Raw genomic sequence first — 24,242 nt, forward strand, 5'->3', positions numbered from 1 at the left:
GGATCTACAAAGCGAAAGCATGTTTCGATGTCCATCAAACAAAAAGTGGAATTGCTGCAAAAAATGGATAAAGGCATATCCTTTGTTTCTCTAACCATTCTGAAATCTGTTTATCAATTTCATGCTGCTCTGCGGGGGAGGGGGAGACATCGCGGTGCGCAATGAACTGGAAGTTGATCTATCAGCACTATCCTCATCTTCAGGACAGATGTTTTTATTTTATTCGGCTTATAATTCCTTACTCAATGTAGTATTTCATCTCGATGTACTCCATCTTTGATATGATTTAAATTAAATTCCTCGTCATTATAAATATCACGAATACACATCAAATAGTTTTCTGGTTACAATTTTCTAATTTCGACTATGCGTAATGTACGCTTTATGCATGCATTGAAAGAAATGTTTAATAAAGTAAAGAAATAAATATTAAGCTTTTTTTTTGTAAATTTTTATACCCTTTAAATCATAATTGCTTTTTATTTCATAAATTACGATTTCATATTTTTAATTGTATAATTTCTGCATGCCATCTTACCAGATTTAAACTGATGATCTATAATCCGGAAAAACCGATAATCCGGAATCGCCGAAGTCCTGACGAGTCCAGATTAAAGACTTTTGACTGTATATTTTTCTTATAAGTTGAAACACAATTTCTTTAACTCAAAATATAGTATTTACACTTTTCATCAAATGGCTAAACAATTTCAATAATATGCATTCAAAATGAATTTAATACTTAATGCAAGATAAATAAAATATAAATGAATTGATGAATCAGAAAAACTACAAATAATGGTAGATAATTTAACAGTTTTTCTTCGATTTTTTTTGACCAGAAAACTATTTTGTGCAAGAAGAAATCATTCTCTCCAAACAGTAGGACTCATATCAACCTGCTATATTCTACATATGATATTTAATTTAAGATTTATATTAAAGTCATGTACTCAGATAGCATTTGTTCTTCCTTATAAAGCTCACAAAAGTTTGCACTAAATATAGGCTCAATAGCTAGTTAAACAAAAGCTTAATTTTCTTAATATTTAGTGTTAGACGAAAGATAATGTCATCAGCAGTGTTAAATGTATAATAAGGACCCCTAGTTCTATTTCAGAAAAGGACTACAATTGATAACCTACCACTTCTCTCCTTTAAGTCACCATGACAAAACACTTATGCCTGAATACTCAATTTGCTTTATAAATATGTACAAAGCATAAAAAATACATCCTGACTATTTCCTGATTAAAAAGAGTTTCAAAAAAATAAGTAAAAAAAATTGCCTAACAATGCAGAAATGCATCTCAGCCAGAATTAATAAATTTAATAAAGCAACACACATTATGTAATCACTTTAAAACAAGAAAATGCTATGTTAAATTGCTTTCATTGAAAATTCGTATTTACTTACCTTGCCAGTTTTGGGTATTGCATTCTTCATTATGCGAGCAACATTTGCTATGGGCAAAAATCTATCCTGAAAGAGAAAAAATCTGATGTGCACACCACATGACTTCCTTAAATTATATGCATTTTTCCTGCATTTCATTTAAACTTATTGAATTAAAATAAATCTACTTCATCCAAAGCGCATAAACCACAATAGAATAAATGCACTAAATTATTTTACCATGGTGACACTCTGACAATAGGTTCACTTAATAGTATTACATCTTATTCATTTTATAACTCAGAATACATAAAAATTGTATCATCTGAAGAATTATCTAATCGTTGCCACATGTTGTACCAAATGCTATAATAAATCAATCTAAAAACATGTATAAAAGATATTATATAAAAAAGAAAGTTTTTCACAAACGATTCAGCACCACTTAACTAATGTGCATGTGCTACTTGTCAATATTCTCCTCTGTACCAGACAGACTGGTATCAGTATTTGCTGCTAATACAAAACACTTAGTTCATCGAATTTTATTAGATATATTTCTCATTCAATTTATTCAGTTCTCACTTTGCGGCAAGGCAAAAATACATAAAAACTCAAAATATCTTCATTAAATTTTGAAAGATTTAGAAAAACATAATCACCAAATAGGGTTAAAACTGTTTCTGCACAAAAACAAGCAATTTGCAATTTGGCCAGCAGGCAAAGAGGCAAATTTTTCGATACACAAAACTAAGTTTCCATTTAATCCCACTCGGCAAAAAGACATTGAAGGTGCAGCAAGATTTAATTCATTGTTCTGCTAAGTTTCAAATATAAACAAATATGGTTGCTATGGTAAGCAAAATTAAGCTTAGCTGCACTTAACAACTTTAAAATTGTTGATAATTCTATAACTATTATACACATATTAAAACTATATCTATAACTATTGTATGCAGATTAAAGGCATAAAAACCTTAGTCAGAAGATAAGAACATAATTCAATCATTTTAAAGCAAAAAATGCAAAATTTACCAACATGTAAGACTAAAAAAAACTGAGCTCATAGAAGCGAGTACAGAGTGGGTGTGTATATATACAGTACAAAGTTCGTAATCTATAACGATCTATAATCCGGACCTCAAAGCCACAAACTTTTTTTTGTATGCTTTACGCATGTGCGTTTAATGTATAATGGATGGTATAAGCTAGGCTAAAATTATCTTTACTGATTCTAAGGCATTTCAGTTAATGTTGCAGATTGTGCTGTTCCTTAATCTTCTAATTGGATCCGGCTTATTAGTTTTTGCAGACTTTAGAGCAATTTTATAAAAATTAAGCTTGAACTTTCGATTATGTCAAAAAGAGCTTCCAATTCTGGAGCTGCCAAAGGATCTACAGATGTTTCGATGTCCATCAAACAAAAAGTGGAGTTGCTGCAAAAAATGGATAAAGGCATATCTGTCTCAAAATTAGGCAAGGAGTATGACATTGGAAAGTCAACTGTACATGACATAAGCAAAAAGAAACTTTTTGAATTTTTGTGGATTCCGGCACCCCACTTGCAATGAATAACAGAAAAAGGGTTCGTTACGTAAAAAGTGACAATCATGACAAAGTGATGATTGAATGGATCAGACAGCATCGCAGCAAGAGCATGCCATTGACGGGTCTAATGCTAATGGCTCAAGCCAAAATATTTTATGAAGAAATTAACTTAAATACTGAGTGCACATATTCGACAGGTTGGTTAACCAAATTTAAAAATCGCCATGGTATAAGACAAAAATTTCAAGTGAAAAAGCTTCAGTTGATACTGAAGCTGCTGAACAATTTGCAGATGAATTCATTGAACTCATTACTAGTGAACAATTATCTCCAGAACAAACTTACAACGCTGATGAAACTGATCTTTTCTGGCAATATGTACCGCAAAATACCTTGACCTCTACAGAAATACAACCTCTACAGAAAAGGCTCCAATTGGTGTCAAAGATTCCAAAGCGAGACTAACAATTTTAGCGTGTGCAAATGCTGCAAGAATGCACAAATGCAAACTTTTCGCAATCAGAAAACATGCATGACCTCGAGCATTTAAAGGAGTAATGATTTTCCATGTTATATATTGTGGAAATAAAAGAGCATGGATAACACAAGCATTGATGAATGATTGGTTTGAAAATCATTTTATACCCGAGGCTCCTTGAATTCAGTTGGTTTATCTGATGACTCAAAAATAGTCCTGATTGTTGACAACTGTTGGACGCATATTTCACTTAAAGTTTTAGTGAAAGATAATGTATCCGCATTATTCTTCCTCCAAATTGTACGTCTATCATTAAGCCTATGGATATGGGAATAGTGCACGCGCTGAAATGCAAATATAAAGTAGCATTTTTTAAATCTAAGTTAAATTTCTTGAACAATGACAAGACTATTTTTGAAATTTTTTAGCATAAAATCTGCTGTGTGGAGCAACGCAAGATCGTGGGAGGATGTGTCTCCAGATACGTTACAAAATGCTTGGCATAATTTATGGCCAGCTACCATATTTCATGGTGAGGACGATGAAGATGATAGTCGTGAATTTGAAGGTTTTCGGACATCGCAAACTAAAGGTGAAATTTTCCAGTTATTGGATTTTGTAAAGAAATGTGGAGAAGCGGCAATAAATGAAGATGATATAACAGAAGATTTTATTGCGACAACAATGCCCCAATCATCAATCAATTAATTAATGGACAGCGAAATCTATAGTATGGTTCTAGATCCAAAAAATACTGCTTCCGATAATGAAGAAAGTAATAGAGATTATTGAAAACGAAAATATTTCGATTGACAAGTTAGTTGGTATTCTCGACACAGCAATTACAGGATTTGAATTTGAATGTTCTGAGGCTAATCGTTTTTGAGTTATGCGAGATACATACGTATAGACAGACGGGACGCCACAAAAAATCTCTTCTGAATCCATTTTAAATCAGTTTTATAATTTCGTTTGGAGAAAAAGTCCTTTATTCTGTCTTATGTATAGATGTTGCACAAAAACATCCTTAAATTACATTCAATAACTTTCAAAATGGATATTTTTGTTAAAATATGATACCCAGAATTTTTCGTGATTACAATACTTCCTTTACTTCATACAAGGAAGTAAAAACACATCATACATGTAACAACTTTAACACTCATTAGGCAGGGTACCAATTATCTACAAATGATAATAGAAAGGAAATCATACTTTAAAACACACAGTAGTCCTATATATATATATATTATATATATGTATACAGTAGTCATATATATATATAGTCTTTGACATAAAGAATTTCCGACACGCTTAAAAAAGTTATTAAAAATTACAATAATATAAACAATACAGACTAGAAATTCTCAAATACACATTACAGAGATTGCTACATTTTTTACTTTATCCGTCTTCAGACATGTCTTTTTTAGATACATTACTGTCAGAAAAGTTTATTTGGAAATAATAAATTAAAATCCCTCAAATTTCTCATACACTTTTAAATAATTGCCTTCTATTCTTGTAACCATCCAGTTCTTCAAACAGTTCACTCCCTGATTTCTGTTTGAGAAGGTATATCTAAACATACATATTGCACTCCCCAATTTCTGCTTGAGAAGGTATGTCAAAGACAAAACATATGTACTGGAGACAATAAATACTACAGAACTCAAAGCACAAATATAGTGTAATTTTTTATTACAAATGGAATTTGAAATAGAAATCATGCAGTGCACGTTCCTTTAATTCAATTTCTGATATTATGCATGTAAAAATTTGATAGATTTCAAACTATCTACAGAGGCTTATCGTCAGAGCAACAAATATGTAAAATTACAAATAATTCCATATCTGGTAATTACTATTCCAGTTATATTACTTTTTTGAACAGATAATGGTCATCGGAATACACTAATATGAAGTTAATCTAAAATGCAATGCTAATATTTTTATTTAATTCTTCTCCCTAATATTTTTTCTCTTAAGTTAATTTTACTTCAGGCAATATCTGCTTATATTCCTGTGTGATCCCACTGTTCACAACAGTTATGATCCACGTGGAAGATCTGCTTTTCATTCAGAGGGTATTACTTTTATTCAATTCTTGTATGGAGTGAGTAACTGTTGAAAAAACCTGTTTCGCAATGCAATCCATATAGAGCTCTTTTAATCTGTGGAAGAATTTTATGAGGATTTTATTTTTGATGAAATGAACCTTCAGCCTCTTACTTGGTTAGGAGACTTGTCTCAATTTTCTGCACAGCTCCTATAAAATTAATTTCCTATTCCTAAGCAAGTTGGGCATTTTTATGCAGTTGCTTCATAGATTTCACAACCATTCACAATAAAATGCTTAATAAACACTTTTCCCACATGGAACTCTAATCTTTTGTAATAATTCCTTGGTAATCCTAGGCAGATATCATAATTTATTTCACCAATGGTTGTGCATGCTGAAATATTTGGAGTGATGGGAAGAATCACCGATTTGACAATGATTAAAGTTAGTCAAAATGTTTAATTCCCATTGCATCAAATATTGTTATTCAAAAGAGAGGTCTTTCATCTTGATCATCAAATCTTCACATCAATAACGTCAAGTAATGAGGGATCAACAGAACACAAACGTCTCTTCTTAAAAGTGTGTCAAAATCGGTATATTGATATTGGTGAAATCTCTTTAGCCCGTGATATTCTCCTGTATTTTTCAATTTCTTATTTGATGACCTTTCATTCTACCTTGCACTAGGTTAGAGTCGCCAGTAAATATCGCATTAGCATTTTGCTGCCCAGTATATCTAAATCTTTTCATCCCTTAGTACTCCAGTTGCCCACCTCTGATACCAGCATTACGCTTCTCTTAACGTATTTTTTTTTTTTTTTTTTTTTTTTTTTTTTTTTGTCTTCCTAACTTTTGATCATCACGTCTGTCTGATAATTACTTCAAGTAAGCTTAGTAGCCAAACAAAAAGTTGTACAATGATACACTGCTTGATCACTATAAATTTCAGGGAATAATGTGAAATTCTGCTCCCATAAACATTTATTTTTAAAGTCTGATCTTTTATTTTCTAAAGTATCCTCTGCCTACAGACTCCTTTTCAAGCCCCTTTGAGATTTTCTGTACCAAGGTTAGGTAACCCAATGGCAAGTTGTACAATGCAACCATTAGGGTGCCAATAATTTATTTGAAACTTTCTTCTGAGTTATTTTACTTAGAAATTCAAGATAAGACGGTAAGTCATTTGACTGCCTTTATGGGTCCAACAATTAGAATACGGTAGATACACCATACACCTAATTGTCAAGAGCTTATGATCTAAACTATCTCCACATCGAACATCTGTGAATGTCTATAGAAATATGAAGAGTTATGCATTCAATGTTATATCTGAATTTACAACATAAAGTCATTATAGTAGTGAAAGGTATGTTTTCTTTCTGCAACATTAGTTTTGATTTGCCATGTATTTGAAAAACAGCTCAAACTAAACAGCTAGGTTGAAGAGTTCAGCTGGTAGATGGATGAAATATGTGCCTTGACGAAGCATTTATAGAGCCCAGCGTGAGCTACTAGATTTATTAGAAACAGGTTATGTATGTCTAAAACTATTGTAACAATTCAAGAAGTGGTTTTGAGAATTTTCAATCATGCACCTAAACTTCATTATCTATATCCAAAATTATTGGGGTGATTTGAGAGATAGTTTCAGGAGTTTTCAATGATGTGCAATGTACTGATTACTAGAACATTCTGTCAGATTCCATTGAATGCCACGCTGAAATATTGTATCAGACAGGGCCGTCATGAGAGATACTGTTATTCAAATAACCACTAAAATTGCAATCATATTGTCTTTTTGGTACATTCTTCTATACCGGGGATTAGTAAAAGTAGTTTTTTCCAAAGTTTTGGGGGAAAATGTTTAATGATTTCTTAAGTTAGGATCCAAAGATTTGAATGATCTCAGGATGTTGGTTCTTATGTTAATTGTGTAGAGAAACAAAATTACTTTTTAAGCAAAAGCCTAAACAAGTTTAGTTTATTTTTAAATAAATATTCTTTCTCAAGTTTCTCTGCAGTGCGCGTTGACGTGTATCACTTAATTTATCCTTTCTAAAAGACTGCTCATGAGTTTTAAAAAAAAAATTTCAATTTTTTTTTAAATAATGATTTGTAATTTACTCTAACCTTTTTTATGTAACTGTAGAGCAATATATATACTTCCGATTCCTTTTACTTCTACTAAAATAAAACAACAATAATTATAATTAGGGGAATATAAAGGAAATTATAAGAAAATATTAGGTTTCTCTACTTGAAGAAAAAATCCTTAATTGCCCAGTATGATAGTTACAAACTTTTATTTTCTTGGGACTTAACTTTTCTGAACACAAAACAGTAGATTTAAGATGTATTTATTCATATTTATATGTAATCATGTTAATCACATATTCATAAATTTATGTCAAAAGTTTTTTTATATTCAAAACCTGTCTCATTATTTTTGAAACAATATAAATTTGGACTTGCGGCTCTCAAACGCTCATAAAATCTATCATGCGGCTCCCATCGTCTTGAAGTTTGGCTATACCTGGTATATACAATAGTGTGTAAACATTTGAAGGTAATATATTCAAAAATCTGCAGTAAATCATAGTTGCAAACCTTTACATCTGAAAAATCGAGAGCTTTTCATGCTGCACAGCAGAGAGTTTCCAAGACGTTGACAAACTTAAATTTGCTTTATAATACACGATTCAGGTCACTACAGTATTTGTAATGTGATTATGAATCTAAATTTTATGTTTTTGACCAATTTCATTTCCTTTTATAGTTTTCTTAATTTTTTTACTATCAAGTCCCTGAGTAAGAAGAAAATCTTTTATTTATAAAAGTACTTTTAAATATGACGGAAATAAAATTAACAACTGATACCAAATAATAAAATTAGTTACTTAATAATTAACTACAAATTCAGAACAGTATAGTACGAGCAGATAAATGAGAAAAATACAAAACAAAATAATTTCTTCACTTTACATTAGTCAAATTACAATCCCTTCACTTCACTTAGTTCCACGTACATGGATTCAGCATAAGAATGTGTTCATGCTCTTCTCCACCTAATACTCATGTGGTTATATCCCCATTTATGTTCATTCTGTGATTTGACAAGTGAAAAGACAAAAATGTGTCAACTGCAGCAAAAGAAGAGGCTAAAAAATCAAAACTAGGAGATTCGGTGACCTACTAGATGTGAAGAAAAACCAGGAGAACAGGCAGCTATGGATTATATGAAAGTGCAAATAAAACCAAACATTACATGCAACCTGATATTTATCTAAAAAGGATAAAGTATAAACAATAAATTACAATAAAATAATATCAATATTAAACAGAAATCATACAGAAATTTGTTTTATTTCTGGACAATTCTTTTTACCAAACCTTTAACTAAATGCTCAGTACAGTATATTGCATGCACACATTAACGAGATTCAGTTTATTTTATACTGATTAAGAAAAAATACTTCCTGAAATATCCTTAATTTTGATAAACGGATTATTAAAAATTGAAATAAAACATTTATTTAGGAATTTAGCATTAATTATAAGCTGAATTTTGCCACTAACAAGGTAATAGGTTCTAAAAAGGGGTACTATTCGGTTTCGAGGGCCGAAAAATCACCAAACTATTGTTGATGCCAATGCTGCCAAAAATAATTGCGGCAACCCTAATAATTGCGGCAAGAAAGGAAGTATAATAGTAAATAACTATTTAAGATTGATGCTTTAATTTAGATGAAAGGTTAATTTCATATAATACGTTTTTATTATTATAATTTATATGAAAAAGGCTAAACATGATTGAATGGAAGCATAAAAGTAAATAACTATTTCAGATCATTATTATAATTTATATAAAAATTGCTAAACATAACTGAATGGATGCCTGCATCGCTATTTCGCTACCGACTTACCGCTAAAGCATAGTTTCATCTCGTTGGTTGTTCAAACGTAATTTTCTATAATGAATGATGCCTTTTCTTCGAAAATATTCTCGGTAAAGTGCAGAATTGCTCACTTATTTGTTTGCCGCTTTTTACAAAGGTAAAAACAATTGGATTTTTGTCAATTTTCTTTTACTTTTTAAGTGAAAATAGGTCGATGTATACATAAAGTAAAGGGCGTGCGCAGTGCCATTTTTGTGCAATTCTAAGATTTTTTTTAAGTGAAAATAGGTCAATGTGCACATGGATACCAAGTATGTGCAATTCTTAAAAAACGCATCCGAGCAGTAGGTGATTCTGCACTTTACCCTAAATTCTATTGCCGAGTTTTCGTCATGGGCAATTCCTAAATTGTTAAATCTATAGGATATCAAAAAAGGATTTAAAAATTAAACTAGTATTTTAATGGCGTCTTAAGAAATATAGAACTATATAAACTTAAACACGCAATCTGAAATCAGCGCGTATGCTAGATTTGGCGTGCTGTTAAATGGGCGCGTTTGCTAGATTTGGCGCTTTTGCGCATACATTTTCGCTGCAATTGTTTTACGGTCCTCGAAACCGAATAGTACCTAAAAAGGTTTAGTAAGGCTGGTTTTTAAAATTTTTAATCTTATCATTGCATAAACAGTATACATTTTCTCTTATGAGTATGAAAGTAAGATATTCTGAAATTCTATTATTATCTTCAAAAGATGACAAAAAATAATTTGGATGTTACAACTGTCATGGAACGAAAATTCTTAACATGTTTGGATTGATCTATTTTACAATACTTAGCCTGTTCTCGCTTAAAACATGTTTTATAATTTATGAATTACGTTTTATAATTTTACTTTAAACTTTCCGGTATGGCTCCGTGACGTAGACGATACTTTTACCCTGTTTGAAGGTAATAAAGATGATTTAAATAAAGTTCTTTCAACAATGAATTCTATTGATCCTGCTACTCAGTTTACTTTTGAACTTGAGACTTGCAATTCTCTTCCGTTCCTCGACATTCTGGTCACACGTAACACATCCAACTTCAGTACTATGGTTTACCGTAAACCTTCATTGGTTTGCCTTCCACCACACTTTAAATCATGTCATCCGACTAAACAAAAGTTAGCTTCATTTTATTCGTATGTTTCCCATGCTCTTCAAGTTTGCTCCTCCAAACTATCCCTTGATGAAGAACTAAATTATTTAAAAGCGATAGCTATTGACAGGGGCTTTTCACACAACATTATTAATCAAGCAGTTAAAAAATTCTCATCTCAACACTCTAAAAGGCACACTCTTGTTTTAGGAGATTTTAAAAATTACGTTGTCATTCCCTTCTTTCCATTAATTAGCTATAAAGTTGCACATATTTTGCAGAAATTTAATTTTCCGGTCGTTTATTCTCCCATCAATAAAATTCTGAGTTTCATACTCAAGGACCCCATTCCAGATATGAATTCCTGGGGTATTTATAGTATTCCTTGGCAGTGTGGTTTAATTTACATTGGTCAAACTAAGAGAGCCTTAAAATTTCGTGTCAAGGAACATGAGGCATATGTTAGAAAAAAGAAAACACAGAAGTCTTCTGTTGCCCAACACTGTTGGTCCAAAAATCACACTTTCAATTTTTCTGCTGCTAAAATTATTCAAAAAATATCTTCCATTGGAGAATTGGATTTTCTAAAAGCATTTCCCATTCAAAAAAATCTTTCTTTCTAGTTAACGATCCTAATTCCAATCCATCTTTGCCTTCGGCCTTTAACCACTTGCGCTATAACTAAACTTCACGGTTGCAGTGCCGTGCGCTACAATATAACAAGCAGTAAAGTGTCTCATTTACACCGCTCCGCGTCTGCGAGTGCAATCCAGAGCTGTAACTCGAGAAATAAACAATCTCATTGTTAGGTGACACGTGCACCACGTTATTTTCATTTTTGCGCGTGGTTTGAGACAAAAGCATCTCAATGTGTGTGGCACGTCTTTTTAGCGCAAGTGGTTAAAGAAATTATGTTTTAGTTCTGGTTTCATCAACAGATGGTGCTACTAGCTTATTTTCTGTCCACGCTTTCTTATCTTATCTAATCATTTTATCCTATCTCGTTTATTTGTGCTTTTGCAGCTGAGGATGGTGGTTCGGTAAAACCATCAAAACTAGTCCTGTGAAAATTTGAAAACATAACGCTGATTTTTGTTGTCTGACTTCTGATTTGAGACATTTTGTATTTAAAATTTTCTAAGAACGATAGATGCAAAAATTTCCTTTCATACCTGTTCACGTAATGGTTCACCATCCTTATCACCAGCATCCATGCTATCTCCCGATATACCAAGAGTTTCATCACCATCTGTATCAAACAAAGTGTATTAATAAAAATTAAAATGATGTTAAAAGCATATTTAATACACAGGGAGAAAATTTCAGTTTTTTCCCTTTCAACAAATTTATGCATTGCAATCGTATGAGGTTTTACATTACTAAATAGAAAGTATCAAATTTCAGATCATACCAACAAGAAAAACTATTAAATCCAAAAATATCTTTCAGTTTCACATTCTTTAGCTAAGGGTAAAAATAATAACTTTTCATAAAATTTTGAAATTCTTCTTATAGTTATTTTTTAAATCAAAAGAGTAATTTTCATAGTTTTTTAAAATAATATGAAAAATACTTCAGTAATCTTCAAGTAATAGTACAGCAGATAAGTTTTTATGTTAATAAAAAAATATAAAAACAATCATTACAACATAAAAATTTGAACTTTTAAATGTTTTATAAGTTAAAATACATTACTTCATTGACAAGCCAAATTTCTTTGGAAGCTTAAATGACATCAGATGATGTGATAAAGACGTGAAATATCAAGGGATGATACAAATGACTCACTGTAAAACTCTGATGCATTAATACAGATTACTTATAGATCATGTATTGTATCGTCAACTCACTAGAATAGATTTTTCGAATTTTAAATTTAAAAATTATTGCTCAAGTCAGAAAATGATCCCATCTTACTATATTTCTTAAAGGTGCATATGCTAATAAATTAATTCTACTTTATCGAGTCTAAAACAAAGAATAAATGCATAACAAACAAATTTCATAAATATCATATTAATTTTCTCCTCCTTTGACTAAATCAGATATATAAAGAAATAAAAATAATAAAATTCAGTAAAATTAAAACATTTTCACAGACCTTTTATTAAAAAAGCCAATGCTATTAATACGCATTAATCTGAATTTCAGACAAGTACCTGATCTTCAACTGCAGTATTACAATATTAAATGATACAATATTTTTAAATAATTCAGACAAATCAAAATATATTTGTATGCATGTATTATAATTAAATAAGATCATGATAATACAGGGTGGAGGATTTTTGATTACCCACTTTGAAAATAATACTTGGCCCTAAAGACAATGAAACTCCAAATAGTTTTTAATACCTTCTCACTACGATTGTCTATTTACATACATGACGCATAGACTTTGGGTGCTTTGGGTGCATTTGCTATAGTTATTAGTGAGTAACAATGTCTGCCAAATGACCACTTCATTGAGTAATGCTCTGCACAAGATGATTATGAACACTTTGCATTACATGTTAAAGACATCCAGAGTTATGCAATCAGTTTCTTTCATGATTTATTCCTTCACCTCTTCCCCACTTCCCACTCTGGTTACAAGCACCTTATTCTTCAAGTATTCCCTATGAAATAAATCTGGGACAAGTTCAAAATACCTAGCATGTCAATGACTGTCATTGAAACACGAAATGTGACCTATAAAGAATTCCTGTAATGTATTGGCGGAGATGATATGTGGACAGTGCCCTGTCATATTTGTAACAAATGTCTCAAAGTTGACATTGACAGTTTTGTAGTTCTTGAATGACAAACTTGTGCATCACATGAAAATATTCTCTATTTACTGCAGCTGCCTGGCTATTAGGCCCTTAAAAAGAGCATAGTCTAATTACTACCACCACGCCAATTCCGCACCAAAAAATGGCCTTTTACAAGTACATCGGTTTTTAATGTCTGTGCTGCAGGTTCTGTGGAGGCCAGCTTTGAAAGTTTTATTTATTGACATAATCTACCAGGTAGAAGTTTGCTTCATCAGTCATCAAAAGGGAATGAATAAACTGAATTTTGTCATATGCACGATTTCTAATATCATATCACCACATATAATTCCTCATCATACACATTTAGTTTTTTGCACAAAATGTAATCGATACAGATAAAAATGAATGTCCAGATCTAAGATCCTGCGCAATCTCCATCATCCATTAATAACAAACACCATCCATTAATAACAATACTTAAGTATGATCTTGTGCTGATTGCCGAGAATTAAGCACCATGGTCTTGCAAATGAATGTTCTCTGATGTTCACTAAATGTGCTGTGGTTTCTTAGGCTCCTCCCTTATGTGTATGCGGGTTATTCTGTAACTTCCACTAGCAAGCCACTGTTTCACCCATGTACCAATTGTCTTCTAATTAGAATTCATTGTATTTGCTCATCACAAAACTCCTTCCTAAAAGGCATGCTTGGAATGTTACAACAGACTGTTTCAATAAACTTCTCTACACAGAACATATGTTATTGAATGAGTTAGCAATTCATGGCTACTGACAGTCAAGGCCACAAGGCTGTTAGCAGAAGTCTTCTGTGACTGTTCATCAATACAGTGTAGCCAGCTCTCCATTTCCAAAAATTTCTGAAGTACTGATTTGGCAGACACAGTGCTTCACAAATAACTATACCAAATGCATGCAAAGCTTAGTAGGAAAATCTACATGTATGTAATTAGAAAAGTATATAAAGGATATAAAATATTTGGAGTTTTATTGTTCCAAGCAAGGAGAGATCATATGATGACTTGATCATGCAAATGTTTCTCACTTAACTCATGAGGCACCCATCTGGAATATTTACAGAGAAATCCTAGTTTCTAAATATGGTCTTAAATAGTTTGTTGAGATGAAGCTTTTCCACTATTTCGAATGCTGTCAAAAAAAGGATCTTGCTCTATCACTGTTTTGATAATATTGTCATCGATCAAAAATGGCTGCCCAGAGGGGGCTTATCATTAAAGATAAAATTACCTCCTTCAAATCTTTTTAACCATTTCCTGCATATTCCATCTGAAACTGCATCTTTGCCAAAAGACATACTAAATTTCAACAAGTTTCTGCAGTATTTCTTCTTTGTTGGAATTTGTATAAAATACTATTTTGTAAATGAATTTTTGGTAGCTATGTTTATACAATCTCATCTCACTTAATAATGATATGAAATACTTTTGTTTCAGTTAATTTAGAAGAGCAGGTACTTATAAATGCAGTGATAAAGACAGGCAGCCATATATATCTTGAAGGAATACCTGCAAACTTTAAATAACATTATTGGACAGAACTTTTCGGTTAGACCTTACATATTTTCATCTAAGCCATCTTCAATTTCCGTTTTTCGCACATAAAGAGAAAATATTTATTTTTGTCTAAAGATATATTTTTTTAATTTCATTTAAAAAGTAAACACTTTTGAAAATTATGATACTTGAGTATTATCTGCTCAACCATGAATTATGCAAAGATCCTGTCAAAGTTGCACCAAATACAGTCAAAAGTCATTAATTCGGACACCCATAATTCGGAATGATCTATAATCCGGACATCAAAACTAAAAACTTTCTGCGCATGCGCCACATTGACACATGCGCAGCGGCGTTCACACGTGCGCGTAAGACCTTTTACGACTGCGCATATGAGTGTGCGCAAGTGCAGAATACGTTTTCGAGTGCGCATTTTATGTATAATGGACGTATAAGCTAAAATTATCTAATTATCTATTTCAGTTATGTTGATGATTGCGTTGTTCCTTAATTTTCGAATTGCATCCGGCTTATTATTTTTTGCAGACTGTAAGAGCAATTTTATAAAAGTAAGCTTAAACTTTCGATTATATCAAATAGAATTTCTGATATATATTTGTTAATATGTAAAGAATCTAAAGCGAAAGTATGTTTTGAAATCCGAAATCTGTTTATCAATTTCACGCTGCTCAGCGGCGGGCGCCTAATGAATTGGAAGTTGATTTGTCAGCACTATCCTTATCTTCAGCGCAGATGTTTTTATTTTATTTGGCTTATAATTCCTTACCAAATGTAGTATTTCATCTTGATATGCTCCGTCTTTGATATGATTTAAAACAAGTTCCTCGTCATTATAATTCGCTTCCGATAGCGAAGAAAAGTGACAGAGGTTATTGAAAACAAAAAAATTTCGATTGACAAATTAGTCGGTGTTCTTGACACAGCAATTATGGGACTTGAACGGCGGAACTTTGTAACTGAACAAGAAATTATGTCTGTTTAATAGAATTAAAGAGAAAGTATTATCACATGAAACGAAGCAAAACTTAAACAACTTACATTGAAAGAAATGATTGCATGTTAATGTCAGTTAATGTTAATGATTGCATTGTTCCTTAATCTTCGAATTGGATCCCGCTTATTATTTTTAGCAGACTGTAAGAGCAATTTTATAAAAGTAAACTTGAACTTTCGATTATGTAAAATAGAATTTCCGATGCTGGAACTTCCAAAGGATCTACAAAACAAAAGTATGTTTCGATGTCCAACAAACAAAAATTGGAATTGCTGCAAAAAATGGATAAAGACATGAAGAATGTGACAGAGAGGTTAGTGAAAACGAAAAAATTTCAATTGACAAGTTAGTCAGTATTCTCGGCACAGCAATTAACGGGACTTGAAAAGCGGAACTTTGTAACTGAACAAGAAATTATGTCTTTTTATAGAATTAAAGAGAAAGTATTATCACATAAAATGAAGCAAAACTTAAACAACTTACATTGAAAGAAATGTTTAATAAAGTAAGCAAATAAATATTAAGCTTTTTCTTTTTGCAAATTTTGATACCCTTTAGATCATAATTGTTCTTTATTTCATAAATTACGGTTTCATATTTTTAATTTTAGAATTTCTGCATGCCATCTTACGAGATTTAAACTGATGATCTATAATCCGGAAAAATCGATAATCCAGAATCGCCGAAGTCCCGACGAGTCCGAATTAACGACTTTTGACTGTATTCGTGTGGAAATCTGAGCCGCACTTCTATATGTAACTCTTGGTTTTATTAAAACCTTCGTCAGTCTCTGCCACAGTCCATCAAACATTCACTGCCGAAGTATTCGACACACTTCATCTCTACACTTAAAAAAAAAGGCCTTTCATGAATTTCTACTACTTTCTTGAACCTCTGTTTAGAATACTATCAGTAAAAACTTCTCACTGGTAGTTGCTACAATCTACTAATGTTTTAATCACCACATCCAGTTTTCTTTTCCTCATTTAATAGATGTGAATTCTCTTGACCAGCTCTAAATGGACTAGAGTGAAATCACAAATGTGATTCTACAGCCCTGAACCACGTTCTTTTTCAAATGTATATTATCTTGCCACAATTTTTCATGTTGCAACCACTGTTTATCCATGATCACATCAAATGAAAGTGCATATGTTATGAATGTGTTGTGATGTCAAGTTTAATCATAACTGTTTCTAAATTGTGTAGCTTGGTGACAGTATGATAGTCATAGGATAATACATAATTTTAAAATTAAGAATAGTTTGAAACCACTTACAAACATCTTAAGTTGGCTTATGTCTCAAGAACTTATGTTTCAAAATTTTACCCCTTTGTGGATTAGGAAGGAAAGACAGAGACAGCTACAATCAATTTTGCTTGAAAGGAAGGTATAATTTTGTTGTTAAACCTAATTCGCAGAAAAAGTACATAAAGTCATAGTTTAATAATTTTATATAAAATGTCTTTACTTTATAGCTTAATTATGTTATTTAATACATACAGACATAAATGTTTCCTTATTTTCATTGTAAAAGTTGAAAGTAATATCACTTTTAAAGTACTAAAGTATTTAAAAGTTATATTTCCTGCATGATACATAAAAACCTAATGTTAAAATTAAATCTAAAAACTTCAAGATGGAAATCCCAAAGACAATGCAAAATATTTTTTACAGCATGAAACTAGGCTTTATAATGCACATGTTTTAGCTAACAGAAACCCTTCTGAGATGTGAAATCAATTTCACCATTGCATTGACTTACAAGTCAGAGAATCTTCACAACTGTCTGTCTACCAGAAAATGACCTCAAAACAAAAAGTCTACAACTGTTCTGTTCTCATAAAAGTCAAAAACCATTTTTTGTAGGGACATCTTTAAAAAATGCATATAAGTTTCCCACCTTGGTGCACTTCATTATGAACTGGCAATATACAGTTTTTAATTTTTGCTGTAAGTAAAATATTCTTAATAACACTACTTTGTTATTCCCATGACCAACATTTTTACCAAAAATAAAATAATAATAAAACTTTGACATGATACCTTTAATCCTCATTTGAAATGTATAATATAAAGCCTGCCTTTTTTATTATAGAGACCACGTAAATTAGACATACCGGCAAAAATTGTTCTCATGATATACACTTTCATTATTTTCTGACTGTTGCAATAAATAAAAATTTCTTGAAACAAACAACAACATAGATTTTCAACTTCTACTGCAATTCTAATGTGTGTATTCTGATATTTAACAAGATGGGAAAACAGTCCCTTAAAATAATACTACAAAGGTACACAAAATAGAAAATAACACAATAAACCACGAAAAATAACACCATCTTAGACAAAATATTTACATCACAATACTTTGGAACAACAAGCAAGATTTTGTTATATTTCAGAAGCATATGCTTTTATTTCTCATTAAAAAAAAGAGAGAGAGAAGAGTAAAAAACATCAAATAAGTGATATTTAATTAATCAAGAAATTTTTAAATCAAACGCAATGGAGATAGCCATCCACAAAATGTCAAAAAGCTACATGTGAAGGCAGATATTTCAAAATTAGATTAAAATAACCTTTCAAAATTAATTTAAAAACTGCTTAATATGCCAGTTTCTAGCACATGATGCATTTTATAATTCTGCCCCCCCACAGTAGATATGAAAAAGTTAAAATACATTATAGTAAAACATATTATAGGATCAAATATAATATGAATTATTTGCAACATAGTTCTAATATAAATATATTAACACTTTATTAGATGCTCTAAATTTTATGTTATTTGGCTAAATTCATTTTGTAATTTTTATACACTTTAATACTGAGAAAATCCTAAGCAGAGAAGAGAAGCTTTTACTTACAAGTACTTTTAAAACATTTTGTGCATTACCTTTATTTATTAAATGTCGTGTTCTTCACACTTAAATCTTATCATTCAATTCAACAGCAATATAACAAAATATTTAAAAACAGCATATCTTTAAATTTCCAATACACAGTCTTGGTCGCTGGAGATAAAAATGTTTTTTTCTGCCACACAGGGTTGTCATTGCCCACTCCAAAATCACCGAGCTCATTAATAAAAAATTCCTTAAGTTTTACAAAATTTAAAGGCTCTATGTACCGTTGTTTTTTCACAATGCATTCATGCAGATTCTTCATTATTTAGTTTCTTTAGCCCTTTGACTACTAACGGAAATGTCTGTCAAACTAAAAGTTAAAAAATTACTGCTGGGTTAAAAAGTACTTAGAATCTCCTGAATGTTAGGGAAGATCTTCCAATAGCTGGAAAATCAAGATGCCTGTATATTTTTTGTACACAAATAAACACAGAGAAAAGAACAAATATGAATTGCCCAACATGTAACTTTGGGTTGTTGATAGAATGCTTTACATTGTACCATACAATGTAAAATCTATTTAATATAATAAAGTTTTCCAGAATAATAGGTGAGCTTACAGTAAGTTGATCGCTATGTGTGGGACATATGTATCCCACCATTAACTACAGATGGGATATATGTGTCACAGCCTTTGGCTTGAAAAGTGTTTGTCAAAAAAAATGCCAAATATTAAATTTACCTTATTTATCATGTTCATTTGGAGAGAAAATGGGTTAATTTTTTTTTAATTCATAGTCAAAGGGTTAAATATAATACATGGTAATAATATTTGGTTCAACAGTTTGAAAAGTGAATTAATGCAGAAAGTGAAATGACACAAAATGCCGTTTTGAGACTAATAGCCCTTTGGGCTAAAATTTAAAAAATGTACATACTATTGTGGGGGTAGACTTAGTAATGAACTATATATTGGTGTAAAACAAAATTAAATTACAAAATTAACTAATTAAATCTTTATACAAAGTTTTACAAATGTCTACAGTAGATTAAGAGAATGCAGATCATATAAAATTTAAGAAGGAAAATTATGCTAAAATCACTAGGGATGAGGAATGCAATTTTCACAATTTAAGTTCCATTAATTCAGTAACTTTCATTTAATCCTGGGAAACATCTTCCTTGGTAAAGGCTAAAAAATTTAAAACGCGAGGTTCAGTGGTGAACCGGGATATATGATTAAAAACCAGGAGTGTTGGCAGCTTTGATATACATGAAGTGAACACAACATACACAGTACAAATTCCAAAATGCAGAGGTCAATTGTCTAATATTTAAACTTCCAGACTGCCAGTCAAAAAAATAAATAAATAAAATAATATCCCCCCTTGCAAAGTCTAGGAGGGGAGAATAACAAAAGTAGGCAGGCACATTGTAAACATCATGTTTTTCAAAACGGATTAATAACAATCATTCACTGATGTTGGCCAGGATCAAACTTTCGGCTCCTGAGTGATTGTGTGAAAGGCAAGACATCCAGCCCAGTAACACCTTAAATTAAAAAAATGTAGCCATCCTCTGAATTCTACTGTCTAGTGTCTCTCCTAAATTTTAAAAATCTTAAGTTTGGTTCTCCTCTAAATTCTTAAGTCTGCTGCCCCTAAATTCTGACATCCAGGTACAGCTAAAACAGTGACTACCCTGGCCTTATGGGAAGTGGGATTAGCATTTTTTTTATACATTGCATGCATATAGCTCACAATAAATTAAATGCACACAGAACTGATGATAGCTTGTTTAAATTTATTTCAAAAGGATCACTTCACAATTCTGGAACTTTCCACAAAAATAACTGTACAGCTCTTCAGAGAGTGCAATCAGTAGGTACATTTCAAACTACTGAGAGCATTACACACACACTGCAATGGAAAACGCATCTAAAGAGTGAAGCTAACATGGAGATATCTCAATACTCCAAACCATGCTGAATTAAGCAACAACAACTAAACTGATGCTCTCTCCGGTCTTTTACACTTTTCCCCCCTAGGCTGAGACATCGTCAGTACTTCTTTAAATTTCTAGAAGGCATATGAAGGCCGCATACAGTTACGGTTTCATAACATAAATTAATTACAGTTATTCAATTACAATTCAATTCAATACAGTTATTCAATTAAACAGAGACTGGGCCAAAATGTTTCAAGGTTTGGCAATCTTTGGTGATTTCCCACCAAATTTGTTGATAAAAATTAGTCGCCAAAACCATCATTATATAGCTCGCCAATTACTCGATATCTTGCCAATTACTCAATGTTAAATCGACTTGCCCCTGTATTCTTACTTTTCTGGAAGAGCATCATCTCTTTAGATTTTCATGTTACGTTATGGGGGAAAAAATCACTAAAACGATCTATATATGTACAAAATTTGTAACATATCTGACCTAAACAATAAGTATGATGAGTTCCAGTGTCACCATACCTACATAAAATCTTACTGGAATTAAACTGATTATCTAAAGTCCAGAGTGGTTGTAATCCTGATGATTCTGGATGTCACACTTAGCACTGTAGAAGAATACAACACATAGAAACATACCTGAAATGCAACTTTCTAAAAGCCATACAAAAGTTTTATTTTCTAATGTACCTTATGGTAATTTAAATACATTATTTTCAATTGTAAAATAATCTTTCTGTTGGAAAACTATTACAGCATCTTTTTGCATTGCTAGAAGATTGAAAATAATAAATAAAGTAAAAAGTCTTTAATCCGGACTCGTCGGGACTTCGGCGATCCCTGAAGATAAGGATAGTGCTGACAGATCAACTTCCAGTTCATTGCGTGCCGCGATGTCCCCCCTCCCCCCGCAGAGCAGCGTGAAATTGATAAACAGATTTCGGAATGGTTAGAGAAACAAAGGATATGCTTTATCGATTTTTTGCAGCAATTCCACTTTTTGTTTGATGGACATTGAAACATGCTTTCGCTTTGCAGATCCTTTGGCAGCTCCAGAATTGGAAACTCTTTTTGACATAATCGAAAGTTCAAACTTACCTTTTATAAAATTGCTCTAACAGTCTGCAAAAAATAAGCCGAATCAAATTAGAAGATTAAAGAACAATGCAATCTGCATTATTAACTGAAATAGATAATTAGATAATTTTAGCTTAGCTTATACCGTCCGTTATACATTAAACGCGCATGCATAAACGTATTATGTGCATACATTTACGCATGCGCAGAAAGTTTGTAGCTTTGAGGTCCGGATTATAGATCATTCCAGATTATGGACGTCCGGATTAAAGACTTTTGACAGTATAATAAAATATTTGGCCGTGAAAAACAGAAAATTGTCATTATCTGAAGAAACAAACTATGGTGTTTGTGAAACATTAACTACACCTACATATGCAGATCAGTAACCACATGTTTCAAGTTGACGCCAAAACACACTAATTCCTGTTTCTTGACAAGGTCATTATCACCAACAAGTATTAAATTATTCCTACAATTTCTATTTCACTTAACTCTTTTTCAAATTAAAACTTTTTTGAAATATCTTTTAATATATATTTGTACTTTTTTTTATATTTCTAGGCTACATTAAAAATAAATTTTTAAATGTTTATTTTACATAATTACTGTATTATTTCAAACTAGTACATATTCTGAAAATTTGATATAATTATTCTAAATTACTACAATTATTGAAAAAGTTTAATTATAATACATAATTTTAAACTAAGATTTTTCCAATATATTTAACTTTTAAAATTTAAAACAGAAGCATAGAATATCAGAACAAAGAATATTCAAAACATACCTTCAGTATGAACAATATACTGCCCTCCAGCAGTCAGAAAAGTGTCATTTAGAGTCCCAGCGCCATTATCTCCATTGTCCATTTTTTTGAGGTATTACAATTCAAATCTTGATGAAAATGCAGAACTCTGAAAATAAGATGGACACATCTTGTGATGGCAAATTAATTATTACATAAATTTCTACATCAGTGACATTAATAAAAAAAAACTTGAAGACTTTTTATTCATTTGGAACAAATTAACATAGAGATAAAAAGTCTAAAGGGCAATATCAGGTACATGCCTAATTTGACAATTCCAATGTTATACAACTTAAGTACAGGCAATATCAGGTACATGCCTAATTTGACAATTTCAATGTATAACAACTTAATCGCAGTTACTAGATAATAATCTAGTAACTGCGATTGCACTCAATGCACAATGCCAAGTTTGTGCAAGTTTCTTCAATTTTTTTTAGAATGAAAACAGACCGTTTTGTATACACGGAGACAACAGGAATGCAACACTCAAGTTTAATGTATCATATAATCTTTATTTAATAATTAAAACTTTTATTTTAAATTGCTAAAATGTGTTTTCGGCTCTACTCTTATATGCACCCTAATTTCACCAAATGTGGCGATATGTGTTCTGCGCTGGTTTTTGGCACGATTGCGTGTTGTATGGCAACTCTGTTGACGTTGAAAAATATTTTCCTGGAGTGGTTTAATTGCTCATTGGTTCATGTCGTGCGTGTTTTGAAATGGCCTATGTTGCAATGATAAACGTGATGGAATGATTTCTGTCGAATATTTTAGATTGTGTGGAAAGAAAATTTAGTATTAAAAGGTACGATGTTGGAGTTGTTAACGAATCTTTTGTTCACGGGTGTGTTTATGAGGAGTGAAGTGTATTTTTGGAATTTCTGAGTGACTTTTAAAACAGAGTGCAAAATGCGGAGCTGCTATGAGAACTCGGACGAAGAAGGGCGTTTCTGATTGTTCTTGTGTGCAGTCAAATGGTTCAGCAGAGTTTAAGATTTGCATTGTGGTTTTGGTGTAGTAAGTTAGCTTCGGAGGAAGTTTTTATCGTTACTTTTGAAATTTTGAATCTCAGAAAGGCATGTGATATAGCAAAATCATCGCACTTTTGTTCAGAGACGTTGTGCGACTGGCGAAATTTTAATCAGGAATGTGTTGTTGTAAGTGCATTTTACTGTTTTTATTTTGTAGAATGTTACGTTCATTGTTTTTTTACTATGAATTTTTGTTGTTGTTTTGTGAACTGTTTGTAATTTAGTTTAGTTTACTTGGTTGATTTGTGCGCAATGCCTAGCTTGTGCAATTTGTAGATGTTTTTTTAAGTTTAAACAGGATGCTGTGTACATGGTTTTCTTTGAAATTTATTGTTGTTATGTTAGTTTATTAAAGTGAGGTGTGCATAGTTCGTAGCCTAGATCATGCAATTCATAGATTTTTTTTAAGTTAAAATATATCACTGAGTACATGGATTTTTGTCAAATATTTTTGGTTAGAAACTTTATGTTTTTGCTATCTAAATTTTTGTTTTTATTTCAGATTTTTAGCTTAAATTGTGTGTTCAAAACGTTGTTTTTGCATATGCGAAAACTGCATTTTTGGAGACATTTCAAGCTTAAAGTTCGAAATGTAGACAAAAATTTTAGATAGTAATATGGCAGCATGGAGTTTCAAGCCAAAAATGTTTGGCAAGAAATTTGGCGACCTGAGGGCGCATAT

General features: G+C 31.6%; 1 protein-coding gene across 1 annotated transcript in view; it reads right to left on the reverse strand.

Moving 5' to 3' along the window:
- Nf-YB (nuclear factor Y-box B) overlaps positions 1-24,242 on the reverse strand; it is a 60,593-nt gene that overhangs the window by 33,753 nt on the left and 2,598 nt on the right. Inside the window, exons 2-4 of the mRNA XM_085821873.1 lie at positions 22,503-22,629; positions 11,694-11,770; positions 1,418-1,483 (exon numbers count right to left, since the gene is read on the reverse strand). Of these exons, the coding sequence (XP_085677999.1) occupies positions 1,418-1,483; positions 11,694-11,770; positions 22,503-22,584 (225 nt within the window). The 5' untranslated portion in view covers positions 22,585-22,629. The remainder of the gene's footprint in view (positions 1-1,417; positions 1,484-11,693; positions 11,771-22,502; positions 22,630-24,242) is intronic.

This window comes from Stegodyphus dumicola, chromosome 8 (genome assembly GCF_044657685.1).
Source record: "Stegodyphus dumicola isolate Sdum_Otavi_A_Nest chromosome 8, ASM4465768v1".
In the NCBI taxonomy this organism is placed as follows: domain Eukaryota; kingdom Metazoa; phylum Arthropoda; class Arachnida; order Araneae; family Eresidae; genus Stegodyphus; species Stegodyphus dumicola.